This window comes from Cebidichthys violaceus, unplaced genomic scaffold (assembly GCF_023349555.1).
Source record: "Cebidichthys violaceus isolate CVI_PGR_0920_01 unplaced genomic scaffold, fCebVio1.0.p SCAF_158, whole genome shotgun sequence".
Lineage (NCBI taxonomy): Eukaryota > Metazoa > Chordata > Actinopteri > Perciformes > Stichaeidae > Cebidichthys > Cebidichthys violaceus.
This window is the reverse complement of record NW_027176327.1, coordinates 56,897-83,807: the sequence shown is the minus strand read 5'-3', so window position 1 is coordinate 83,807 and position 26,911 is coordinate 56,897. Positions and strand designations below refer to the sequence as shown.

The following is a 26,911-nucleotide window of genomic DNA, read 5'->3' as shown; positions in this document are numbered from 1 at the left end:
ATAGAACAGATCCATCATTGATTCATCTTTACTTTTCCTACAAGTCAAAAGTCAAAATGTCTGCTGTAAAAAAGGTCTATTATACATGTACTTCCTCCACCTGAGAAAAGAAGAAAGAAAATATAACATGAAAGAAAAATCGGACAAAAATTCAAGTAATCAAAATGTGAACGTTGTCTCTTCTTATCCATCGCAGTGTTTGGAGTCAGGGCTTTTTTCTAGCATGGGCACCCAAACCGGACTTTGTAGTCACGGCACACGCGAGATCTCTGGTCCCGATTGCGGCAAACAAATCCCTTGGTTGGACTGGAGCTGAAATATGATTCCAAACAGAAGGTCAATATAATATTTAAAACAAGGAAACCATATTGAAATTAAACAAGAACTTAATTTTAGTGGTGCACAATGTTGAAACATACAGTACATTATTGTTTATCTATGATAAAAACATGATCTAGCTAATGAAAGTACTGTACACAAATGTTCAAAGTTTTTTTCTTGATGCCAGGTGTAGATTCTTTTAAAATTAAAAATATCTTAGATAGCCAACACAATTAAAAGAAAGTAATCATGAATAAGGAAGACCAATAAATTGGGTTATGAGTGTTTCTTACTCTCCAGACCACAAATAATGTAATCTCAAACAAAGCTGTTAGCACAAGAATAAAGTGAAGCTCAGCTAAAACCTTTAGACATTATGTGTTTCCTCATGGGGCTCATTAAAATGTCATCTTATCTAATGTAAATGTGCATCGACAATGTTTCTATTCACTGCTTAAGCAGCAGCTCCAGGCAGTACATCATGATGATTTGGATACTTTGGGAAAGAAGTTTTAATTTTGAGAAGTATAGATTCATTATTTGGTGGTTGTTAGCAACATTTTAAAGTATTGTCCTATGAGACCACTTACATATAGATGACATCTCCTGTGGCGGTGGCTGGGGTATTTGTGTCAGTGGTAACAGCCTCAATGTGCAGAGGTTTGTCACAAATTTGTCCTGGGTAACTTCTCCTCAGGTTAACCAAAAGCTCCCAGTCCCCTGTTCCACTGGGGTTATCTCTGTCATACCACTTAGTCCAGCACACTGCACAGAGCAAAACAAGAGAGACGATGACGGATGGGAAACTGCAGAGCAAAAGCAACATTCTAAAAGAACGCTTATACAAAACACAAAAACCATTAGTAGCTTTACACTGAACATGAATGTGCTCACACAATACCTTTTCCACCACAGAAAGGGGGACGGCAGCTGAAACGAACGCGAAAATCACTACAGCGGCGAAACCACCTTTGGTCTCTGTTTCTGCAGACGAATCCTGTAGTTGTGTCACTTCTGAAAAAAAGAAACACAGTGGCACTTAATACAAACATTCCTGATCCCCAGAGGATGAATCCTCCCAACTTTGTTGATCTCCTGACCACCTTCCATCAGCGCAACCAGAAAGTTGACATCCGTGGTGTTGAGTGTATTATTTTGATAGCTATTGGACGGATAACAATTACATTTGGTAAACATTTTCATTAAGTTAAATCACATTGGTGATCCCATCATCATCATCATCATCATCATCATCATCATCATCATCATCATCATCAGGTCAACATTTTAATTTAAAAGCCAAAACTAATGACATTCCTATCAGCCTCAGCTGTACAACGTGTTCAGTGATAATTAGCCAATGTTAGCATGTGAACAAACATGCTAAACTAAGATGATGCACATTGTAAACGTTATACCTGCTTAATAATCAGCATGTTCCCTTTGTCATTGTGTTAGAGTTCAGCTCAAACCACAACTGTTCCTACAGCCTCACAGAGCCTAATGTTTTATTAGTGTGGTATAACACAAAATGAATATATCTTTTTAAATTTAAACATATTCAATATCAAACGTACTATTCTAGTGTGACTGCTCAATGACTAAATGTCACTCTCTTAATAATAGAAGAAATAATTATGTTGTACCACCACACAAATAGATGAATACTTTTTCTACATATGCTGCCATTTCCTGATGCTCATTGGTTAGCAAGTACATGACTGATCAATAGAACAGAATAGAATGCGGAAATATGTTTGGTCTCACAAACACATCATGTAGCAACATTAACGCATCACATTCAGTAGAACACAATATGAATAATTGAATTAAAAACATTGACATTTTTTATACTCGTTTAGAACTTACTTATAAATCACATTCCCTGTTGCAGCCACACTGAGTCCAGTTAGAGTTTGGGCCTCAATATCTCCTGGTTTTGGACAGATCTTTCCTGGGTTCTCGTTGCGAAGATGTAAGAGAGTTTCCCAGTCTCCAGTTCCACCGGGGTTATCTCTGTCAAACCAGTCAGTCCAGCACACTGCACAGAGCAATAAAAGAGAGACAATGACTGGTGGGAAACTGCAGAGCAAAAGCAACATTCTAAAAGAACGCTTATGCACAAAAAACGATGAAGAGAAGGGGAAATCATCTTTCCATTAGTAGCTTTACACTGAACATGAATGTGCTCACTCAGTACCTTTATCCTCGCAGAAAGAGGGAGGGCAGCTGAAACGAACGCGATAATCATTACAGCGACGATTCAACCTTTGGTCTCTGTTTCTGCAGACGAATCCTGTAGTTGTGTCACTTCTGTAAAAAGAAACACAGTGGCACTTAACAAAAACATTCCTGGTCCCCAGAGGATGAATCCTCCCAACTTTGTTGATCTCCTGACCACCTTCCATCAGCGCAACCACAAAGTTGACATTTGTGTTGTTGAGTGTAATATTTTGATAGCTGTTGGACGGATAACAATTACATTTGGTAAACACATTCATTAAGTTAAATCACTTTAGTAATCCAATTATCATCATCATCAGGTCAAAATTTGTATTTAAAGGCCAAAACTAATGACATTCCGATGAGCCTCAGCTGTACGACGTGTTCAGTGATAAATAGCCAATGTTAGCATGTGAACAAACATGCTAAACTAAGATGATGCACATTATAAACGTTATACCTGCTTAATAGATGAAATCTCTATATATTGTACCACCACACAAATAGATACATTGTTTTTCTACATATGCTGCCATTTCCTGATGCTCATTGGTTAGCAAGTACATGACTGATCAATAGAACAGAATAGAATGTGGAAATATGTTTGGTCTCACAAACACATCATGTAGCAACATTAACGCATCACATTCAGTTGAACACAATATGAATAATTGCATTAAACACATTGACATTATTTATACTCGGTCAGAACTTACTTATATATCGCATCCCCTGTTTGAGCCACTGTGAGTCCAGTTAGAGTTTGGACCTGAATTTGTGCTGGTGCTGGACAGATCTTTCCTGGGTTCTCGTTGCGAAGATGTAAGAGAGTTTCCCAGTCTCCAGTTCCACCGGGGTTATCTCTGTCAAACCAGTCAGTCCAGCACGCTGCACGGAGCAATAAAAGAGAGATGATGACTGATGGGAAACTGCAGAGCAAAAGCAACATTCTAAAAGAACGCTTATGCACAAAAACGATAAAGAGAAGGGGAAATCATCTTTCCATTAGTAGCTTTACACTGAACATGAATGTGCTCACTCAGTACCTTGTACAATACAGAAAGAGGGAGGGCAGCTGAAACGAACGCGATAATCACTACAGCGACGATTCCACCTTTGGTCTCTGTTTCTGCAGACGAATCCTGTAGTTGTGTCACTTCTGTAAAAAGAAACACAGTGGCACTTAATAAAAACATTCCTGGTCCCCAGAGGATGAATCCTCCCAACTTTGTTGATCTCCTGACCACCTTCCATCAGCGCAACCAGAAAGTTGACATTCGTGGTGTTAAGTGTATTATTTTGATAGCTATTGTATGGATAACATTTACATTTAGTAAACACATTCATTAAGTGAAATCACTTTAGTAATCCCATCATCATCATCATCATCATCATCATCATCATCATCATCAGGTCAACATTTTAATTTAAAAGCCAAAACTAATGACATTCCTATCAGCCTCAGCTGTACAACGTGTTCAGTGATAATTAGCCAATGTTAGCATGTGAACAAACATGCTAAACTAAGATGATGCACATTGTAAACGTTATACCTGCTTAATAATCAGCATGTTCCCTTTGTCATTGTGTTAGAGTTCAGCTCAAACCACCACTGTTCCTACAGCCTCACAGAGCCTAATGTTTTATTAGTGTGGTATAACACAAAATGAATATATCTTTTTAAATTGAAACATATTCAATATCCAACGTACTATTCTAGTGTGACTGCTCAATGACTAAATATCACTCTCTTAATAATAGAAGAAATATTTATGTTGTACCACCACACAAGTAGTTACATTGTTTTTCTACATATGCTGCCATTTCCTGATGTTCATTGGTTAGCAAGTACATGACTGATCAATAGAACAGAATAGAATGTGGAAATATGTTTGGTCTCACAAACACATCATGTAGCAACAATAACGCATCACATTCAGTAGAACACAATATGAATAATTGCATTAAAAACATTGAAATTATTTATACTCGGTCAGAACTTACCTATAAATCACATCCCCTGTTTGAGCCACTGTGAGTCCAGTTAGAGTTTGGACCTGAATTTGTGCTGGTGCTGGACAGATCTTTCCTGGGTTCTCTTTGCGAAGATGTAAGAGAGTTTCCCAGTCTCCAGTTCCACCGGGGTTATCTCTGTCAAACCACTCTGTCCAGCACTCTGGACCAAGGATTTTGAATTTAGACAAATTACCAACAAGACATTTGACATCTTTCAATAATTGCACATGTTGTGATTGGTCTAATGTAAAAGATAGATACCAAGACAGATAAAATAAATGTAAAAACAAAAAGGTGGAATCTCCTTATGAATATGTTTGGGAAAGTAGCAAGGCCACGGTGAATGGAGTTATACAAAATCAAAACAATGAATGACATCTTTATACCAAGTGAAGCAATGAATGGTTTGGTTTGTACTTTAAATATCAGGATTGCCACTGAAAATAATCTCTTACCTAGGGGGACACGCAAGGGGCCAGGAGTCTGCTGCTGTCCACTTTCTGTTAAAGGTAATTTAGGAAAAATAGAGTTTACTGTGACTGTGTATATTGATGATTATAGAGCAGTCAAACTTTGTACATTTGATCTTGACCTTTTCAGTTATTGAGATGATACTACTGAAGAAGAATCCGGCCAAAATGGCAAAACTTAACTATAAAAGAAAACAAGAGCGTTACAAACACAGAATATAGCTTAGTGCAATCTCTTACCTTCAGTCACTGGAATCAAGGGGCCAGTAGTCTGCTGCTGTTCGATTTCTGTTAAAGGTAATTTAGGAAAAATAGAGTTTACTGTGACTGTGTATATTTCTGATTGTAGAGTTGTCAAAATTTCTACATTTGATCTTGACCATTGCAGTTATTGAGATGATTCTACTGAAGAAGAATCCGGCCAAAATGGCAAAACTTAACTATAAAAGAAAACAAGAGAGTTACAAACACAGAATATAGCTTTGTGCAATCTCTTACCTTCAGTCACTGGAGTCAAGGGGACAGTAGTCTGCTGCTGTTCCCTGCCTGTTAAAGGTAATTTAGGAAAAATAGAGTTTACTGTGATTGTGTATATTTCTGATTGTAGAGTAGTCAAAATTTCTACATTTGATCTTGACCATTGCAGTTATTGAGATGATTCTATTGAAGAAGAATCCAGCCAAAATGGCAAAACTTAACTATAAAAGAAAACAAGAGGGTTACAAACACAGAATATAGCTTTGTGCAATCTCTTACCGACAGTCACTGGAATCAAGGGGCCAAAAGTCTGCTGCTGGTCGCTTGATGCTAAAGGTAATTTAGGAAATATAGAGTTTACTGTGACTGTGTATATTTGTGATTGTAGAGTAGTCAAAATTTCTACATTTGATCTTGACCATTGCAGTTATTGAGATGAGCCTACCGAAGAAGAATCCGGCCAAAATGGCAACACTTAACTATAAAAGAAAACAAGAGGGTTACAAACACAGAATATGGCATACTGCATACACAACATGTAAATCTGCATTGACAAAAAAAGAAAAACATAATACATTACCAAGTTGATCATGATTGTAGATACTGGATCTTCAAACCTGCAAGGAAAGTTGTTTGCATTTAGGAATATGAATACAATTGTCCATTATCAAAATAAGACGTGGATGAAATAATATGAATATTCATTGACATACGATGTTTCAAATGTATTGTCTTTATTTAACATGTCAATTTTAAATACATTTTCATTCAAGCATATAGTCACAATTTAAAAAATGACACGCAGACATACATTGTTAAATAAGAGTATCTATGAAATTACAATACAATCTAAAACTTAAGTTCAGAAGAGACACTACGTTACCTTTCTCTGCAGAGTCTTCACCACAGTACCTCTCAGCTGAACAGCTTGGTTTTATAGCACCTCAATGTGGGTTAATAACAAGCCTCTCCTGTTTCTCCTGTTTCTCCTGTTTCTTCTGTTTCTCCTGTTTCTTCTGTTTCATCTGTTTCTTGTTTCTCCTCTTTCGTCTGTTTCTTCTGTTTCTTCTGTTTCTCTTGTCTCTCCGGTTTCTCCAATCAGACATGGTTTTGGAAGCAATTTAAATACTGTGACTGGTAAACCCTCACGCTCACTGGAATTACGTGCTGCAGACCTCACCCACAGAAAGCCTTACACAATTCATTCAAAAAAACTGAGCAAGATTGTGGTAGTGGGCATGGTCTGTGCTCAGGGGAGAGATGTATGGGAGTGGAGGGGAACACTTCATAAAGGAATTCCATCCATCATGTTCCTCTATGACATTAATATCTGTCACACACCTCTGACAATGCAATACTGCACCCCTGGAGTGAGACCTCTTTCTATCATAGATTTGCAACGCAAGCCAAGAGGGATACTCGTGTGTGTGTGTGTGTGTGTGTGTGTTCATGTGTCCCTGTGTAACGTGCACATTTGTTTAAAGGAGAGAGGGAGGGTTTATGGATGTATTACCGTATTTTTCGGACTATAAGGCGCACCGGATTATAAGGCGCACTGTGAATTAACGTGTCTATGTTCACACATAAACCGCACCGGATTATAAGGCGCATTAAGCAAAACAACACAGTCCGGTAAATCAAACTTTATTCAACTCAGTTGTAACAACAAATACCGGTACAGAAAAATACACTCACTTATCGATACATTCCTCTTCCACAAATCCATTGAATTCTTCATCTTCAGTGTCTGAGTGAAACAGCTGTGCGATTTCGGCATCAAGAATGCCCGAATCCCTCTCGTCATTTTCCGAGTCAGTCTTGTTGCCGTTATCGGTACTTGGCTGTTCAGTGATGATTCCAGCTTTCGTGAAAGCTCGGACGACGGTTGCGACCGATGGTTACTTGTTGTGCTTATTGATCGATTTTGACTTTTAGTTTAGACATTACATTCCTGTTACGGGGCCGATCAGGTAGTGACACAGCGTACCGTAATGCTCCGAATATCCATTGAGCGGAGCGGCTTCGTTGCTTACCAAAGTCGTACTTACACATTTCGGCAGATTTTTGAGCACATTGTACCACATAAAATCGATCAATAAGCACAACAAGTAACCATACATAAGGCGCGCTGGATTATAAGGCGCACTATCAATTTTTGAGAAAATGTAAGGATTTTAAGTGCGCCTTATAGTCCGAAAAATACGGTACTTCTCCTGCCTTGTTCCTATTATAAAACATTGACTGATATTGCTGCTAGTGTATGTGCTGTTCCCCACCAGAATAGCATCAGTAGTGCTGCACAAAGGCAGAGCTTTCAACACACAAACTACTTCAGGCTGTTGTATCAAATCTGGAATTTGAAGCACTACTGCGGGATGTTTACAATGAAATGATTCATAATGCGCAACAGAGTGAAGCAGCAATATTAAGGTGAAAACACTGTACTCAGCACATCACGGATTGAAATGTGAGTTCTTGCTATAGGACGTCCTGTCTCTTCACTGAGCTCTATGTGATGAAGCCGAAATGTCCTCAAAATAAATTTTGTTAAATCTTTTTTTCACTGAGACCTGCTTGATTCCCAGAGGACAGATTCACTTCCGAGTGACTTTCCAGCTCTGCTGCCTCGCAGGGATTCTGCGTCTTGCTTGAGGACACATCAGCAGCATAAACTTGAACTGGATGGTGAGGGACTGTTTTGTTGTTTACTTTGCCACCCTGCTCTCCAGTAGAATAGACAAATATAGATAATCCAGACATGCATCACACTTTGTAAAATGTACATTTTAGTTGCATTTCAGCCATATTGACATACCATAAAACCATATAGGTAGACAGCTCACATTCACATTATAGGATTATTACAGCCTTTTTTCCTCTTGTGCCAAACATCGAGTCTCCTTATGAACCTTTGCTCTCTGTCTCTCGTTCCCTGGATCATAACCGGACTGAGTCAGCAGTTTTGACCTGAATAATCAGTCAATACAACTCTAAATCAAGCTGGTGTGGATGGTTTTTCAATTGTGCACCGGTTAACCCCAAGGCAGATCCATTAGCTATAGCGATAGCTTGCACCGAGGCCAGCGAGTTGGGATCATCACTGCATCTTTATCTTTGGCTTTTAGTGTGCCGTATGTTTTTAATTTAAATACAGAATTTAAGCTATTCAAGTCATTTTAATTTAATTTATTTTGATATACGATGTCGATCAGCCAGTCGGTCTACCACTTTGATCCAGACTGAAATATCTCAACTTGAGATAAAATCTTGTAGTTCTCGTAGATCTGGTTTCACATGTTGCACCTGTTACCTGGTCCAACCCGGCCGCCCCACAAACAAGTCACAATGCAGCAGGCACAGCCCAGTCACTTCCTCATATTTTCATGAGAAACAACTATTTGTTTAAAATGTGCATTACTGACTTTCAACCACCTCCCACGCATCAGGCTGAGTTACTAATATCCCAGCACAACCTTTGACCTTTGGTTGGGACACACAGACTTGAACGCTGATGCTGTCATGTGTTTTCAGCAGCACGGCCAGCACCAGCCCTTGCAAGGCATTCTGTAAGTCTGATGAACAATAAATAAGTCATACTGCACTACTACCTCTGTTTGCACTATTACCACCACTTGCACTATCACCTCAATTCTATTGCCATTATTGTTTATAGGTTTATGTTCACATGTATATATGTATATACATGTGATATATATATATATATATATATATATATATAGATTTATATATATATATATATATATATATATATATATACTATACTTTCTTTTGGATATATATTTATACTTATATTGTATATTGTATATAGCGGTTAAATGTTTATACTTACATCTGTTCTACTTTTTTGCTGCCCTTTTTTATTCTTTATATATTTTTTCTTGTTCATTGTAAAATAGCGTTTGTACACTGACAGCGGAGTGGAAACCGGAGTCAAATTCTATGGATGCATATACACACTTGGCCAATAAAGCTGATTCTGATTCTGATTCTGACATGCTAATAATTAGATATGTGTCAGACTGTTTGCGTTGGCCCAACTAGTTCACTTGCATCAATCTGAGAGACTCCTTTTCCACATTCTTGTAATTTCAGTGATGCTCCCCATTTGACCTTTCTGCACAAGAAAAAACAAAGGTGGTTTGGTTGCCTCCGCCTTGATCCAGTTCCGCACAACAGACGCCTTATGCAGTCAGACCTGATTTACTGGAAAAAAACCTGTGTTCCATCTTTCTCCACGGGTGCCATGAATTTTCAGTCAATTCAGGGAAATCCATGCTTCGGGCCTAATTGACTGAGAATTCAAAAAAATGTACCTTCTCCAATCCTTTTGATTTTCATACCATTGGATACTTTAAGATGATTGTCCAAATTTCAGCTTCCCAGCCCAAAAGGTTGTTGAGATATTAGAGGCCCTAAATTGGCAAAAATTGGCAAAATGCCAAAAGTTTCTAGATAGAATTTCCCAAATCCATTCACACCATTGAATCTATGGGTAAAAAGATAATTACAGTCCAAATATCATCGTCTTAACCCAAAGGACGGTGGAGATATTGTTTGGGAGGAATGGGAATAAAAGGGCCATTCGGGTTGGGATTATTGGACTACATGACTGGCCAATGAAAATGTAGTCAAAATGGCCGTTTTTCGAGTTACTTTAGGACTATCCCTTACAACTCCAAAAACGGCCGATTCTCCTACATTTGTACTGGCCAGTCATGTAGGCCAATAATTCTAATACAAATGTCCCTTCCGTTGTCGAAATGTCCATTTTTGAGTTCCTTTAGAACGAATACTTATAACTCAAAATGACCATTTCTCCTACATTTGTATGGGCTGACCATTTAGTCCAATAATCCTAACCCAAATGGCCCTTTCATGGTTGAAATGGCCATTTTCGAGTTACCATAGGACTGTCCCTTAAAACTCCAAAAACGGCCAATTCTCCTACATTTGTATTGGCCAGTCATGTAGGCCAATAATTCTAACCCAAATGTCCCTTCCGTGGTCGAAATGGCAGCAGTGAACCTTTGTTATTCCTGCTTGAATTAATCCTTTCATGCTTAAATAATAAATTTACCAGGAGAAAATTCAGAGGTTTTAGTATTGAGTCCAACCAAAGTCAAGTTTTACATGCAGAATGGTGTGAACATTTACATTGTAGAATTGTAAGTTGCATTATTTTCTTCTTTTTTCTTATTTTCCTTCTTTTAGATGAATTTTTGCTAGCAGTAAGTGACTCTGTGGAGCAATGGACAGCGCGTTGGACTTCTAGTTGGACTCTAAGAAAGACATTCAAAGGTTGTGGGTTCGAGTCCCACCAGAGTTGACGCCTACATACTGTATTTTGTGACTAACGGCATTAGTGAATCTTTGTAATTCCTGCTTGAATACTTTCATGCTTAAATAATAAATTTACCAGGAGATAATTCAGAGGTTTTAGTATTGAGTCCAACCAAAGTCAAGTTTTACATGCAGAATGGTGTGAACATTTACATTGTAGAATTGTAGGGAGCATTATTTTCTTCGTTTTTCCTATTTTCTTCCTTCACATGAATTTTTGCCATGTGCAAATGACTCTGTGGCGCAATAGACAACGCGTTGTACTTCTAGTTGTACTCTAAGAAAGACATGCAAAGGTTGTGGGCTCGAGTCCCACCAGAATTGACCTTTAGATACTACACTTCATGACAAATGGCAGTAGTTAACCTTTGTAATTCCTGCTCCAATTAATCCCTAATGCTGAAATAATGAATTTACCTCTAGTTAAACTCAGAGGTTTTTGGTTTGAGTCCCTTCAAGGTCATATTTTGTTAGGCAGCATGGCGTTAACGTTTACACTTTAGAATTGTAAATCGGATCATTGACTTCACTTTTGATATTTTCTTTTATTTGATGAATTTTTACCAGGTGTAAAAGACTCTCTGGTGCAATGGACAGGGTGTTGGGCTTCTGGTTGGACTCTAAGAAAGACATTCAAAGGTTGTGGGTTTGAGTCCCACCAGAGTTGATCTTTAGATACTGTATTTCATGACAAACGGCAGTTGTGAATCTTCGTAATTCCTGCATGAATTAATCCTTTCATGCTTAAATAATAAATTTACCAGGAGAAAATTCAGAGGTTTTAGTATTGAGTCCAACCAAAGTCAAGTTTTACATGCAGAATGGTGTGAACATTTACATTGTAGAATTGTAGGGAGCATTATTTTCTTCTTTTTTCTTATTTTCCTTCTTTTAGATGAATTTTTGCTAGCAGTAAGTGACTCTGTGGCGCAATGGACAGCGCGTTGGACTTCTAGTTGGACTCTAAGAAAGACATTCAAAGGTTGTGGGTTCGAGTCCCACCAGAGTTGACTCCTACATACTGTATTTCGTGACTAAAGGCATTGTTGAATCTTTGTAATTCCTGCTTGAATACTTTCATGCTTAAATAATAAATTTACCAGGAGATAATTCAGAGGTTTTAGTATTGAGTCCAACCAAAGTCAAATTTTACATGCAGAATGGTGTGAACATTTACATTGTAGAATTGTAGGGCGCATTATTTTCTTTGTTTTTCCTATTTTCTTCCTTCACATGAATTTTTACCATGTGCAAATGACTCTGTGGCGCAATGGACAACGCGTTGTACTTCTAGTTGTACTCTAAGAAAGACATGCAAAGGTTGTGGGTTCGAGTCCCACCAGAATTGACCTTTAGATACTACACTTCATGACAAATGGCAGGAGTTAACCTTTGTAATTCCTGCTCCAATTAATCCCTAATGCTGAAATAATGAATTTACCTCTAGTTAAACTCAGAGGTTTTTGGTTTGAGTCCCTTCAAGGTCATATTTTGTTAGGCAGCATGGCGTTAACATTTACACTTTAGAATTGTAAATCGGATCATTGACTTCACTTTTGATATTTTCTTTTATTTGACGAATTTTTACCAGGTGTAAATACTCTCTGGTGCAATGGACAGGGTGTTGGGCTTCTAGTTGGACTCTAAGAAAGACATTCAAAGGTTGTGGGTTTGAGTCCCACCAGAGTTGATCTTTAGATACTGTATTTCATGACAAACGGCAGTTGTGAATCTTCGTAATTCCTTCATGAATTAATCCTTTCATGCTTAAATAATAAATTTACCAGGAGAAAATTCAGAGGTTTTAGTATTGAGTCCAACCAAAGTCAAGTTTTACATGCAGAATGGTGTGAACATTTACATTGTATAATTGTAGGGAGCATTATTTTCTTCGTTTTTCTTATTTTCTTTTTTTAGATGAATTTTTGCTAGCAGTAAGTGACTCTGTGGTGCAATGGACAGTGCGTTGGACTTCTAGTTGGACTCTAAGAAAGACATTCAAAGGTTGTGGGTTCGAGTCCCACCAGGGTTGCCCTTTAGATACTGTATTTCATGACAAACGGCAGTTGTTAATCCTGCTTGAGTTAATCCCTTCATGCAGAAATAATAAATTTACCAGGAGATAAACTCTGAGCTTTTAGTATTGAGTCCAACCAAAGTCAAGTTTTACATGCAGAATGGTGTGAACATTGACATTGTAGAATTGTAGGTCGCATTATTTTCTTTGTTTTTCCTGAGTTCCTTTAGGACATTACATTACATTACATTACGGTCATTTAGCAGATGCTTTTATCCAAAGCGACTTACAATTCAGTATCTATACACTGTAGACGCAGCTACGGGAGCAATTTTGGGGTTAAGTATCTTGCTCAAGGACACATTGACATGAGACTAGCAAAGCAGAAGCCGGGGATCGAACCGCCAACCCTCTGATTGAAAGGCGACCCTGCTCTCCTTATAACCGGATATATATCGGAGGACTTCGAATTTTCAGTCAAATCAGGCAAATCAGTGCTTGGGGTTTAATTGACTGAGAATTCCCAAAAAATTACTTTTTCCAATCCTTTTTCATTTTCATACTGTTGGATCTAGACTATGAGGAGTACAGTCAAATTTCAGCCTCCCAGCCCAAAGGCTTTTGGAGGTATTAGAGGCCCAAATTTGGCAAAAATTGGCAAAATGCCAAAACTTTCTAGATGGAATTTCCCAAATCCATTCACACCTTTCAATCTATGGGTAAAGAGAGAATTACAGTCCAAATATCAGCTTCTTAGCCCAAAGGACAGTGGAGATATTGTTTGTGGGGGATTGGATTAAAACGGCCATTTAGGTTGGGATAATTGGCCTACATGACCAGCCCATAGAAATGTAGTAGAAATAGCCGTTTTTGAGTTATAAGGATTAGTTCCCTTACAACTCCAAAAACGGCCATTTTGGATGTAGGCCAATAATCCCATGCAATATGGCCCAATTGTGCACATTCGTCCCCGGCGGGTCGGGATCAATTATGATGATTCGGTTACATCTTTTCTGGGATTCCGAATTGGCCCTTTTGTTCCCATACCTCCCTAACTATTCATAGCACTTAGTACCAGTGCTTGGGCTCTTCCTTAGGCCAGTCATCACAACCCAAATGGCCCATTTGTTCTCATTACTTCCCAAATAATCATAGCACACAGCACCAAAAAGTTACTAAAAGGAATTAGCAACTGCACAATGCTCAAGGCAAGGACGCTAGTGGAAGCATGTTTGGCTGGCTAGATTTCAAAGACTTGGAGTTGGTCCTTTCATACATTGAATCTATCCTTTAAGGTGATTGTCCAGTCCAAATTTCAGCTTCCCAGCCCAATTGTGAAGCTGATAGCAAAAAGTATTGCTATCAGTTACAGTATACAGTCTGAATGGTTCTCCTGTTTCTTGTCAACTTCTTGCTTGCACACACTAATAAAGCAATACCTATAAATAAGCAACAAGATATCGGAAGAAGAATATTTTGTGCAACCCGGGCATGTGCCCGACACAGGGCGATGCATTTAAATGGCACATTATCAAAACCTGTGTCTCATAAGTGCCTTGTCTGTCTCTAGCCTTTATTTCATTTCTGGTGATAATTAAAGCCTTTCCACATTTTCATCTCCTTACCTCTACTTTACATAATTATCCTCAGGCCACATTCTACTTTGAACAGCTGGATACTGAAGACAAAGCTTCTTTCAAAGGATATAATGTGTACACAGAGAAAATAGACTTCAGTTCATGGCTGTCATTACTGGCACGTCTAACCAGTACAGGCACATATGAACATGAATTATGGCACTCTGACCTTTGGCCTTAAATTAATTGATTATAACATATTTGTATCCCTGTTCTTAGGTCATGACGACTCTGGCTATATCCAAAAAACACTGTCACCAACCATTACATACAAAATGGAAAAACAAAAGGATCCAATTCAACAGATAATCCTCCTATCTTATACAATTGCTAATTGCATGAGTGGTTCACTAATGCTATGGTTGATTGTATGACCCCCTAAACAGCCTGTTACATTAGAGGTGAGTGTTGAGCATTGGAAGTCACATACAGTAGTCTTGCAATGCATTGTGAGACATGAGTCATGAGGAACATTACCTTTAGTGCTGAAGGAGCTGAGGAATTCAATGCATACAAAAGTGTGAAGTGTATGTCTGTGTCTGCTTTTAGTTTTATTCTGATGGGAACCTGCTTGAGTTTTAGACATTTGTGTATAAGTTTAGTCAAGGTATAGCACTGGCTTTAGGAGTAAAGTTGAAGGTAAGAATTAAAAATATGTATATAGAGTGGATACAATGGATGAAATGGAATACTTCTACTATTAGGAGTTATAACATATTAGCTACATATCACTATATGATACTTTACATTTTACATACAGTTCATGTATTTAAAATACTTGTAGTGCTATTTCACCCATATTAAAAGAAAACAGAACTATCTTGTTTGTGCGGATAGCTTTGGTGTTATTTGTCCAGGAGGTGAATGGAATTGTGTTTGTGTTGCATACAGCACTGAATAAGTATACATTTAATGCATCTACAATCAATATTTCTATATTTTAAATGGATCACCAGACCAGTTCTATGTGAAAGATAACACTTTTAGGGATGAACCTACAGAGTTTTGACGCCCAACTCTGCATTTCCTCAGAGCTCAATGGAACTTCATAGCAACCTTTGGTGTATTATTTTGGTTAGCAGCCTTCAACTTTGGTTGAAAGAAATCAGCACCCGGTTTAGTTTTGGTTCATATGAACCAAAACGTTGTCACTAAATATCTCTGAATGCAAGTGAAGAAGACAGTGTGCACGAGGTTTTTCTATATTCTCTAGCCTTGGTATTCTCCTGCGGACCTGTCGACCTACTGTGCAAAGGTTTGCTCTTTTCAAACTTATGTTAAATACATGAACATGTCATTGTTTGAAAGTAGAACCCAGGAAGATCTTAACGAAACCAGTTTAGTTTAACCTCTCAAACGGAATGACTTTTGATGTACCCAGGCCTTAAAGAAGTACTGTTACAAATTATCCACACACCTACTACACTTTCTAAAAATAACTGTAATGCTGTTACAGGTGCTATAAGCCCTTATTCCTATCAGCCGCTTGCACCTGAATCACCCTTTTATAATTGCAGAGATGGCGTGACAGCTGCCTTTAACTGCAAGAGGCAGCCACATTTCTGTCTGGATTATGGCATTCGCTTTGCAATTTCAGCCGTCACCCATCGTTCTGTAAAGCACATCAATCCATCTATTCATCCATCCATCCATCTCTCTCGCTCTCACAATTTTATTTAATTTAATTTTATTTAATTAAAACTTTATCGGTATTAAAGTTTCTAAAAACAATGTGGCCAATGCATCGAAACACAAAAATACACAATATCAATATGAACATTAACACACACACACAACATTACAATTGTAATATAATCATTTTTGAAAGGTAATTGAGAGGTAATTAAACTCTGAAATCTTGGATTATAAAGTTGAATTCGTCAAAATAAATGTTCCTTATTTATTTTATCGACTGTTTTACATTTTAGGAGCTCTCTCTCTCTCTCACTCTCTCTCTCTTTCTCTCTCTCGTTCTTCCACACACACACACACACACACACACACACACACACACACACACACACACACACACACACACAAACACACACATACACACACGTCACAGGCGCCCTCCTTTTTACACATAGATGCACTAAAGTGACCAGAGACGAATGGCGAAGTTGCACACATTATCTCCAAACATTGTTTTGTTATTAATTTACTTTATTCAGCCTCAACAAAAACATTGCAAACTGTCGTGTGCTCTCTCATGCTGCCCGGCTCCTCGGAGCACACGCAGTCCAGCGTCCACAATACAGTCAGACTCTGACTCTGACAGACAATTTACAGCTGTGCCAACCAATTAAACTCACCCTGGCACTGTTCCCCTCCACTCCCATACATCTCTCCCCTGAGCACAGACCATGCCCACTACCACAATCTTGCTCAGTTTTTTTGAATGAATTGTGTAAGGCTTTCTGTGGGTGAGGTCTGCAGCACGTAATTCCAGTGAGCGTGAGGGTTTACCAGTCACAGTATTTAAATTGCTTCCAAAACCATGTCTGATTGGAGAAACCGGAGAGACAAGAGAAACAGAAGAAACAGACGAAAGAGGAGAAACAAGAAACAGATGAAACAGAAGAAACAGGAGAAACAGAAGAAACAGGAGAAACAGGAGAAACAGGAGAGGCTTGTTATTAACCCACATTGAGGTGCTATAAAACCAAGCTGTTCAGCTGAGAGGTACTGTGGTGAAGACTCTGCAGAGAAAGGTAACGTAGTGTCTCTTCTGAACTTAAGTTTTAGATTGTATTGTAATTTCATAGATACTCTTATTTAACAATGTATGTCTTAGTGTCATTTTTTAAATTGTGACTATTTGCTTGAATGAAAATGTATTTAAAATTGACATGTTAAATAAAGACAATACATTTGAAACATTGTAAATGTCAATGAATATTCATATTATTTCATCCACTTCTTATTTTGATAATGGACAATTGTATTCATATTCCTAAATGCAAACAACTTTCCTTGCAGGTTTGAAGATCCAGTATCTACAATCATGATCAACTTGGTAATTTATTATGTTTTTCTTTTTTTGTCAATGCAGATTTACATGTTGTGTATGCAGTATGCCATATTCTGTGTTTGTAACCCTCTTGTTTTCTTTTATAGTTAAGTGTTGCCATTTTGGCCGGATTCTTCTTCGGTAGGCTCATCTCAATAACTGCAATGGTCAAGATCAAATGTAGAAATTTTGACTACTCTACAATCACAAATATACACAGTCACAGTAAACTCTATATTTCCTAAATTACCTTTAGCATCAAGCGACCAGCAGCAGACTACTGGCCCCTTGATTCCAGTGACTGTCGGTAAGAGATTGCACAAAGCTATATTCTGTGTTTGTAACCCTCTTGTTTTCTTTTATAGTTAAGTTTTGCCATTTTAGCCGGATTCTTCTTCAATAGAATCATCTCAATAACTGCAATGGTCAAGATCAAATGTACACATTTTGACTACTCTACAATCAGAAATATACACAGTCACAGTAAACTCTATTTTTCCTAAATTACCTTTAACAGGCAGGGAACAGCAGCAGACTACTGGCCCCTTGATTCCAGTGACTGAAGGTAAGAGATTGCACAAAGCTATATTCTGTGTTTGTAACTCTCTTGTTTTCTTTTATAGTTAAGTTTTGCAATTTTGGCCGGATTCTTCTTCAATAGAATCATCTCAATAACTGCAATGGTCAAGATCAAATGTAGAAATTTTGACAACTCTACAATCAGAAATATACACAGTCACAGTAAACTCTATTTTTCCTAAATTACCTTTAACAGAAATCGAACAGCAGCAGACTACTGGCCCCTTGATTCCAGTGACTGAAGGTAAGAGATTGCACTAAGCTATATTCTGTGTTTGTAACGCTCTTGTTTTCTTTTATAGTTAAGTTTTGCCATTTTGGCCGGATTCTTCTTCAGTAGTATCATCTCAATAACTGAAAAGGTCAAGATCAAATGTACAAAGTTTGACTGCTCTATAATCATCAATATACACAGTCACAGTAAACTCTATTTTTCCTAAATTACCTTTAACAGAAAGTGGACAGCAGCAGACTCCTGGCCCCTTGCGTGTCCCCCTAGGTAAGAGATTATTTTCAGTGGCAATCCTGATATTTAAAGTACAAACCAAACCATTCATTGCTTCACTTGGTATAAAGATGTCATTCATTGTTTTGATTTTGTATAACTCCATTCACCGTGGCCTTGCTACTTTCCCAAACATATTCATAAGGAGATTCCACCTTTTTGTTTTTACATTTATTTTATCTGTCTTGGTATCTATCTTTTACATTAGACCGATCACAACATGTGCAATTATTGAAAGATGTCAAATGTCTTGTTGGTAATTTGTCTAAATTCAAAATCCTTGGTCCAGAGTGCTGGACAGAGTGGTTTGACAGAGATAACCCCGGTGGAACTGGGGACTGGGAAACTCTCTTACATCTTCGCAACGAGAACCCAGGAAAGATCTGTCCAGCACCAGCACAAATTCAGGTCCAAACTCTAACTGGACTCACAGTGGCTCAAACAGGGGATGTGATTTATAGGTAAGTTCTGACCGAGTATAAATAATTTCAATGTTTTTAATGCAATTATTCATATTGTGTTCTACTGAATGTAATGCGTTATTGTTGCTACATGATGTGTTTGTGAGACCAAACATATTTCCACATTCTATTCTGTTCTATTGATCAGTCATGTACTTGCTAACCAATGAGCATCAGGAAATGGCAGCATATGTAGAAAAACAATGTAACTATTTGTGTGGTGGTACAACATAAATATTTCTTCTATTATTAAGAGAGTGACATTTAGTCATTGAGCAGTCACACTAGAATAGTACGTTGGATATTGAATATGTTTAAATTTAAAAAGATATATTCATTTTGTGTTATACCACACTAATAAAACATTAGGCTCTGTGAGGCTGTAGGAACAGTGGTGGTTTGAGCTGAACTCTAACACAATGACAAAGGGAACATGCTGATTATTAAGCAGGTATAACGTTTACAATGTGCATCATCTTAGTTTAGCATGTTTGTTCACATGCTAACATTGGCTAATTATCACTGAACACGTTGTACAGCTGAGGCTGATAGGAATGTTTTTAGTTCTGGCTTTTAAATTAAAATGTTGATCTGATGATGATGATGATGATAATGATGATGATGATGATGATGATGATGATGATGATGGGATTACTAAAGTGATTTAACTTAATGAATGTGTTTACTAAATGTAAATGTTATCCGTCCAATAGCTATCAAAATAATACACTTAACACCACGGATGTCAACTTTCTGGTTGCGCTGATGGAAGGTGGTCAGGAGATCAACAAAGTTGGGAGGATTCATCCTCTGGGGACCAGGAATGTTTTTATTAAGTGCCACTGTGTTTCTTTTTACAGAAGTGACACAACTACAGGATTCGTCTGCAGAAACAGAGACCAAAGGTGGAATCGTCGCTGTAGTGATTATCGCGTTCGTTTCAGCTGCCCTCCCTCTTTCTGTATTGTACAAGGTACTGAGTGAGCACATTCATGTTCAGTGTAAAGCTACTAATGGAAAGATGATTTCCCCTTCTCTTCATCGTTTTTTGTGCATAAGCATTCTTTTAGAATGTTGCTTTTGCTCTGCAGTTTCCCATCAGTCATCATCTCTCTTTTATTGCTCCGTGCAGTGTGCTGGACTGACTGGTTTGACAGAGATAACCCCGGTGGAACTGGAGACTGGGAAACTCTCTTACATCTTCGCAACGAGAACCCAGGAAAGATCTGTCCAGCACCAGCACAAATTCAGGTCCAAACTCTAACTGGACTCACAGTGGCTCAAACAGGGGATGCGATATATAAGTAAGTTCTGAACGAGTATAAATAATGTCAATGTGTTTAATGCAATTATTCATATTGTGTTCTACTGAATGTGATGCGTTAATTTTGCTACATGATGTGTTTGTGAGACCAAACATATTTCCACATTCTATTCTGTTCTATTGATCAGTCATGTACTTGCTAACCAATGAGCATCAGGAAATGGCAGCATATGTAGAAAAACAATGTATCTATTTGTGTGGTGGTACAATATATAGAGATTTCATCTATTAAGCAGGTATAACGTTTATAATGTGCATCATCTTAGTTTAGCATGTTTGTTCACATGCTAACATTGGCTAATTATCACTGAACACGTCGTACAGCTGAGGCTCATCGGAATGTCATTAGTTTTGGCCTTTAAATACAAATTTTGACCTGATGATGATGATAATTGGATTACTAAAGTGATTTAACTTAATGAATGTGTTTACCAAATGTAAATGTTATCCGTCCAATAGCTATCAAAATATTACACTCAACAACACAAATGTCAACTTTGTGATTGCGCTGATGGAAGGTGGTCAGGAGATCAACAAAGTTGGGAGGATTCATCCTCTGGGGACCAGGAATGTTTTTATTAAGTGCCACTGTGTTTCTTTTTACAGAAGTGACACAACTACAGGATTCGTCTGCAGAAACAGAGACCAAAGGTGGAATCGTCGCTGTAATGATTATCGCGTTCGTTTCAGCTGCCCTCCCTCTTTCTGCGAGGATAAAGGTACTGAGTGAGCACATTCATGTTCAGTGTAAAGCTACTAATGGAAAGATGATTTCCCCTTCTCTTCATCGTTTTTTGTGCATAAGCGTTCTTTTAGAATGTTGCTTTTGCTCTGCAGTTTCCCACCAGTCATCATCTCTCTTTTATTGCTCTGTGCAGCGTGCTGGACTGACTGGTTTGACAGAGATAACCCCGGTGGAACTGGAGACTGGGAAACTCTCTTACATCTTCGCAACGAGAACCCAGGAAAGATCTGTCCAGCACCAGGAGATATTGAGGCCCAAACTCTAACTGGACTCAGTGTGGCTGCAACAGGGAATGTGATTTATAAGTAAGTTCTGAACGAGTATAAAAAATGTCAATGTTTTTAATGTAATTATTCATATTGTGTTCGACTGAATGTGATGCGTTAATTTTGCTACATGATGTGTTTGTGACACCAAACATATTTCCACATTCTATTCTGTTCTATTGATCAGTCATGTACTTGCTAACCAATGAACATCAGGAAATGGCAGCATATGTAGAAAAACTATTTATCTATTTGTGTGGTGGTACAATATAAATATTTCTTCTATTATTAAGAAAGTGACATTTAGTCATTGAGCAGTCACACTAGAATAGTACGTTGGATATTGAATATGTTTAAATTTAAAAAGATATATTCATTTTGTGTTATACCACACTAATAAAACATTAGGCTCTGTGAGGCTGTAGGAACAGTGGTGGTTTGAGCTGAACTCTAACACAATGACAAAGGGAACATGCTGATTATTAAGCAGGTATAACGTTTACAATGTGCATCATCTTAGTTTAGCATGTTTGTTCACATGCTAACATTGGCTAATTATCACTGAACACGTCGTACAGCTGAGGCTGATAGGAATGTTTTTAGTTTTGGCTTTTAAATTAAAATGTTGACCTGATGATGATGATGATGATGATGATGATGATGATGATGATGATGATGATGATGGGATCACCAATGTGATTTCACTTAATGAATGTGTTTACCAAATGTAATTGTTATCCGTCCAATAGCTATCAAAATATTACACTCAACACCACGGATGTCAACTTTCTGGTTGCGCTGATGGAAGGTGATCAGGAGATCAACAAAGTTGGGAGGATTCATCCTCTGGGGATCAGGAATGTTTTTATTAAGTGCCACTGTGTTTCTTTTTTTCAGAAGTGACACAACTACAGGATTCGTCTGCAGAAACAGAGACCAAAGGTGGTTTCGCCGCTGTAATGATTTTCGCGTTCGTTTCAGCTGCCGTCCCCCTTTCTGTGGTGGAAAAGGTATTGTGTGAGCACATTCATGTTCAGTGTAAAGCTACTAATGGTTTTTGTGTTTTGTATAAGCGTTCTTTTAGAATGTTGCTTTTGCTCTGCAGTTTCCCATCAGTCATCGTCTCTCTTGTTTTGCTCTGTGCAGTTTGCTGGACTCAGTGGTATGACAGAGATAACCCCAGTGGAACAGGGGACTGGGAGCTTTTGGTTTACCTGAGGAGAAGTTACCCAGGACAAATTTGTGACAAACCTCTGCACATTGAGGCTGTTACCACTGACACAAATACCCCAGCCACCGCCACAGGAGATGTCATCTATATGTAAGTGGCCTCATAGGGAAATACTTTAAAATGTTGCTAACAACCACCAAATAATGAATCTATACTTCTCAAAATTAAAACTTCTTTCCCAAAGTATCCAAATCATCATGATGTACTGCCTGGAGCTGCTGCTTAAGCAGTGAATAGAAACGTTGTAGATGCACATTTACATTAGATAAGATGACATTTTAATGAGCCCCATGAGGAAACACATAATGTCTAAAGGTTTTAGCTGAGCTTCACTTTATTCTTGTGCTAACAGCTTTGTTTGAGATTACATTATTTGTGGTCTGGAGAGTAAGAAACACTCATAACCCAATTTATTGGTCTTCCTTATTCATGATTACTTTCTTTTAACTGTGTTGGCTATCTAAGATATTTTTAATTTTAAAAGAACCTACACCTGGCATCAAGAAAAAAACTTTGAACATTTGTGTACAGTACTTTCATTAGCTAGATCATGTTTTTATCATAGATAAACAATAATGTACTGTATGTTTCAACATTGTGCACCACTAAAATGAAGTTCTTGTTTAATTTCAATATGGTTTCCTTGTTTTAAATATTATATTGACCTTCTGTTTGGAATCATATTTCAGATCCAGTCCAACCAAGGGATTTGCTTGCCGCAAACGGGACCAGAGATATCGCGTGTGCCGTGACTACAAAGTCCGGTTTGGGTGCCCATGCTAGAAAAAAGCCCTGACTCCAAACACTGCGATGGATAAGAAGAGACAACATTCACATTTTGATTACTTGAATTTTTGTCCGATTTTTCTTTCATGTTATATTTTTTTTCTTCTTTTGTCAGGTGGAGGAAGTACATGTATAATAGACCTTTTTTTACAGCAGACATTTTGACTTTTGACTTGTAGGAAAAGTAAAGATGAATCAATGATGGATCTGTTCTATACCAGGACCCTATGGAGCTCAGCCATAGTTCATTCCATTATTTAAGCTTCTGCTTTTACCATTCCAAAACGTTTTGTGGAAAAAGGCCCATATTATGTGCTTTATCAGTCTATTCTCTTTTCTTTCTAGTGATTATGAAATCATTATCTTGTATTGTAAGAAATCAATCAACACTAAAAAGCAATAAAACTGCTCATCAACAGCAAATCCTTTTTGTCATTAAGTTTTTTTTATCAACTCTGCCCGTGTTTTTAGGAATTTATTAGAAAGTTATGATTTGGTGTGTTTAGAACAGATGGTGGGAGCAGTTATGATATACAGACAGCAGGAGGTGCTGGATAGCAGTTCATCACTAATGTTAGATGTAAGAAAAACATACAGTATGGTCAGATTTCAGCAAAAGGTTTCGGAGCCCTGCTTTTTTAATATGTTGTAGCCACGCCCAAATAAGAAACATGTCATAGTTTTTCATCAGAGCTCTGTCATATCTTCCTGTTATTTTAGGAATTTGAGTTATGATCAGAATTGTTATTATGGAAAATGACACTTGATAGGTGATATGTGTTCTCATTCTGGTTACTCTGCACACTTTTTAAAATACAACATAGCACGTGTTAAACTTCCACAATCACATTCTCATTCAAAATTAAAGATGGAGGACATGTTTCCTGTTGTCGTGTACCAGGCGCCTGTGTGTATTATGGTTTTTAAGTACGACTTTCATTGGAAACCTAGGAAAAGGTTGGACTAAGTGCCGAATGTGTCCTTTTATGGTTTTGAAGTACGACTTTCATTGGAAAACATGGAAATGTGTCAGTTATCACCGTGCGATGCCTAGTTCGACCATGGACACGTCAGTTGATGTACCAAATGCTTCCAAAAAGGACAAATTAAAAATGGAACAGGGTCAACTCTTTAGGCCTTTTAGACCTGATTTCCCATGTAATTGATTTTCCATCAAAAATAGTGTACAACAGACGACAGTCTTTAAGAATCACTTGGTTTTAGCTCAATAGAAAGTTCCTGGAGAAAGATAGCTTTCACAAGACTGTGCAGACTTGCTGCTTAATGGGCTCATTCAAGTCATCAAGGGGAAGGTTTCATGGCATTTCCAAGAAGTTTCAGCCATGCTCTGAGAAGTTATGGCCATTTGAAGGAGGGGGACTATTGGCCTACATGATAAGCCAATACAAATTTAGTCAAAACGGCCATTTTTGGGATATTAGGAAACGGGCCTTTTTTGAAAGGTTACTCCAGATTCAGTACTTGGGTCCTATAAAAACACATGAAATTGACATATGGTGGACACAAGAGGACACGTTTTAAGGTTCAAGTAGTTTCAAGTCATTAGCATGTTGTTAGAAGAAGATAGCTTTCCAGAGGGTCTGCAGACTTGCTGATAAAGATGCTCATTCAAGTCCTCAAATCAAATGTTTCATGCCATTTCCAAGCATTTTCAACTATGTCCTGAGAAGTTATGACTGTTTGAAGGAAAGACTTTTGGGGTATTGTCTTCCATTAAATGTATCTGATAAAAACTACCATTCAAATGTAGTCCAACTGTCCCTCCTCCCGCGCAGACATGCTACATGCTAGGAAGTGCCATCTAACATGAATGTTCCTTATTTGGGCGTGGCTACAACATATTAAAAAAGCAGGGCTCCGAAACCTTTTGCTGAAATCTGACCATACTGTATGTTTTTCTTACATCTAACATTAGTGATGAACTGCTATCCAGCACCTCCTGCTGTCTGTATATCATAACTGCTCCCACCATCTGTTCTAAACACACCAAATCATAACTTTCTAATAAATTCCTAAAAACACGGGCAGAGTTGACAAATAAAACTTAATGACAAAAAGGATTTGCTGTTGATTAGCAGTTTTATTGCTTTTTACTGTTGACTTCTTACAATACAAGATAATGATTTCATAATCACTAGAAAGAAAAGAGAATAGACTGATAAAGCACATAATATGGGCCTTTTTCCACAAAACGTTTTGGAATGGTAAAAGCAGAAGCTTAAATAATGGAATGAACTATGGCTGAGCTCCATAGGGTCCTGGTATAGAACAGATCCATCATTGATTCATCTTTACTTTTCCTACAAGTCAAAAGTCAAAATGTCTGCTGTAAAAAAAGGTCTATTATACATGTACTTCCTCCACCTGAGAAAAGAAGAAAAAAAATATAACATGAAAGAAAAATCGGACAAAAATTCAAGTAATCAAAATGTGAACGTTGTCTCTTCTTATCCATCGCAGTGTTTGGAGTCAGGGCTTTTTTCTAGCATGGGCACCCAAACCGGACTTTGTAGTCACGGCACACGCGATATCTCTGGTCCCGTTTGCGGCAAGCAAATCCCTTGGTTGGACTGGAGCTGAAATATGATTCCAAACAGAAGGTCAATATAATATTTAAAACAAGGAAACCATATTGAAATTAAACAAGAACTTCATTTTAGTGGTGCACAATGTTGAAACATACAGTACATTATTGTTTATCTATGATAAAAACATGATCTAGCTAATGAAAGTACTGTACACAAATGTTCAAAGTTTTTTTCTTGATGCCAGGTGTAGATTCTTTTAAAATTAAAAATATCTTAGATAGCCAACACAGTTAAAAGAAAGTAATCATGAATAAGGAAGACCAATAAATTGGGTTATGAGTGTTTCTTACTCTCCAGACCACAAATAATGTAATCTCAAACAAAGCTGTGAGCACAAGAATAAAGTGAAGCTCAGCTAAAACCTTTAGACATTATGTGTTTCCTCATGGGGCTCATTAAAATGTCATCTTATCTAATGTAAATGTGCATCTACAATGTTTCTATTCACTGCTTAAGCAGCAGCTCCAGGCAGTACATCATGATGATTTGGATACTTTGGGAAAGAAGTTTTAATTTTGAGAAGTATAGATTCATTATTTGGTGGTTGTTAGCAACATTTTAAAGTATTGTCCTATGAGGCCACTTACATATAGATGACATCTCCTGTGGCGGTGGCTGGAGTATTTGTGTCAGTGGTAACAGCCTCAATGTGCAGAGGTTTGTCACAAATTTGTCCTGGGTAACTTCTCCTCAGGTAAACCAAAAGCTCCCAGTCCCCTGTTCCACTGGGGTCATCTCTGTCATACCACTGAGTCCAGCACACTGCACAGAGCAAAACAAGAGAGATGATGACTGATGGGAAACTGCAGAGCAAAAGCAACATTCTAAAAGAACGCTTAAACAAAACACAAAAACTATAAGTAGCTTTACACT

The 26,911-nt window shown here is 37.8% G+C and overlaps 2 protein-coding genes and 3 non-coding genes across 5 annotated transcripts; 4 read left to right on the top strand and 1 right to left on the bottom strand.

Annotated features, from left to right (window-relative positions):
* Positions 1-218: 218 nt before the first annotated feature.
* On the bottom strand, positions 219-16,865 carry LOC137872320 (cartilage intermediate layer protein 2-like). The gene is made up of 5 exons (XM_068710516.1): positions 16,835-16,865; positions 2,191-2,362; positions 1,223-1,335; positions 912-1,086; positions 219-312 (listed from the first exon to the last, which is right to left on the bottom strand). The coding sequence occupies exons 1-5, from the start codon at positions 16,863-16,865 to the stop codon at positions 219-221; spliced, it is 585 nt and encodes a 194-aa protein (XP_068566617.1).
* On the top strand, positions 10,763-10,854 carry trnar-ucu (transfer RNA arginine (anticodon UCU)). The gene is given in 2 exon segments: positions 10,763-10,799; positions 10,819-10,854. It is a non-coding gene; the product is annotated as a tRNA-Arg (tRNA).
* On the top strand, positions 11,787-11,878 carry trnar-ucu (transfer RNA arginine (anticodon UCU)). The gene is given in 2 exon segments: positions 11,787-11,823; positions 11,843-11,878. It is a non-coding gene; the product is annotated as a tRNA-Arg (tRNA).
* Positions 12,125-12,216, top strand: trnar-ucu (transfer RNA arginine (anticodon UCU)). Its single transcript is given in 2 exon segments — positions 12,125-12,161; positions 12,181-12,216. It is a non-coding gene; the product is annotated as a tRNA-Arg (tRNA).
* A 661-nt stretch (positions 16,866-17,526) lies between the features above and the next one.
* LOC137872316 (uncharacterized) lies at positions 17,527-23,426 on the top strand. The gene is made up of 10 exons (XM_068710511.1): positions 17,527-17,538; positions 17,640-17,673; positions 17,789-17,839; positions 18,050-18,097; positions 18,308-18,355; positions 18,566-18,610; positions 18,906-19,077; positions 21,008-21,120; positions 22,559-22,733; positions 23,333-23,426. Exons 1-10 carry the CDS (start codon positions 17,527-17,529, stop codon positions 23,424-23,426), a joined length of 792 nt encoding a protein of 263 aa, XP_068566612.1.
* The last annotated feature ends 3,485 nt before the right edge of the window (positions 23,427-26,911 follow it).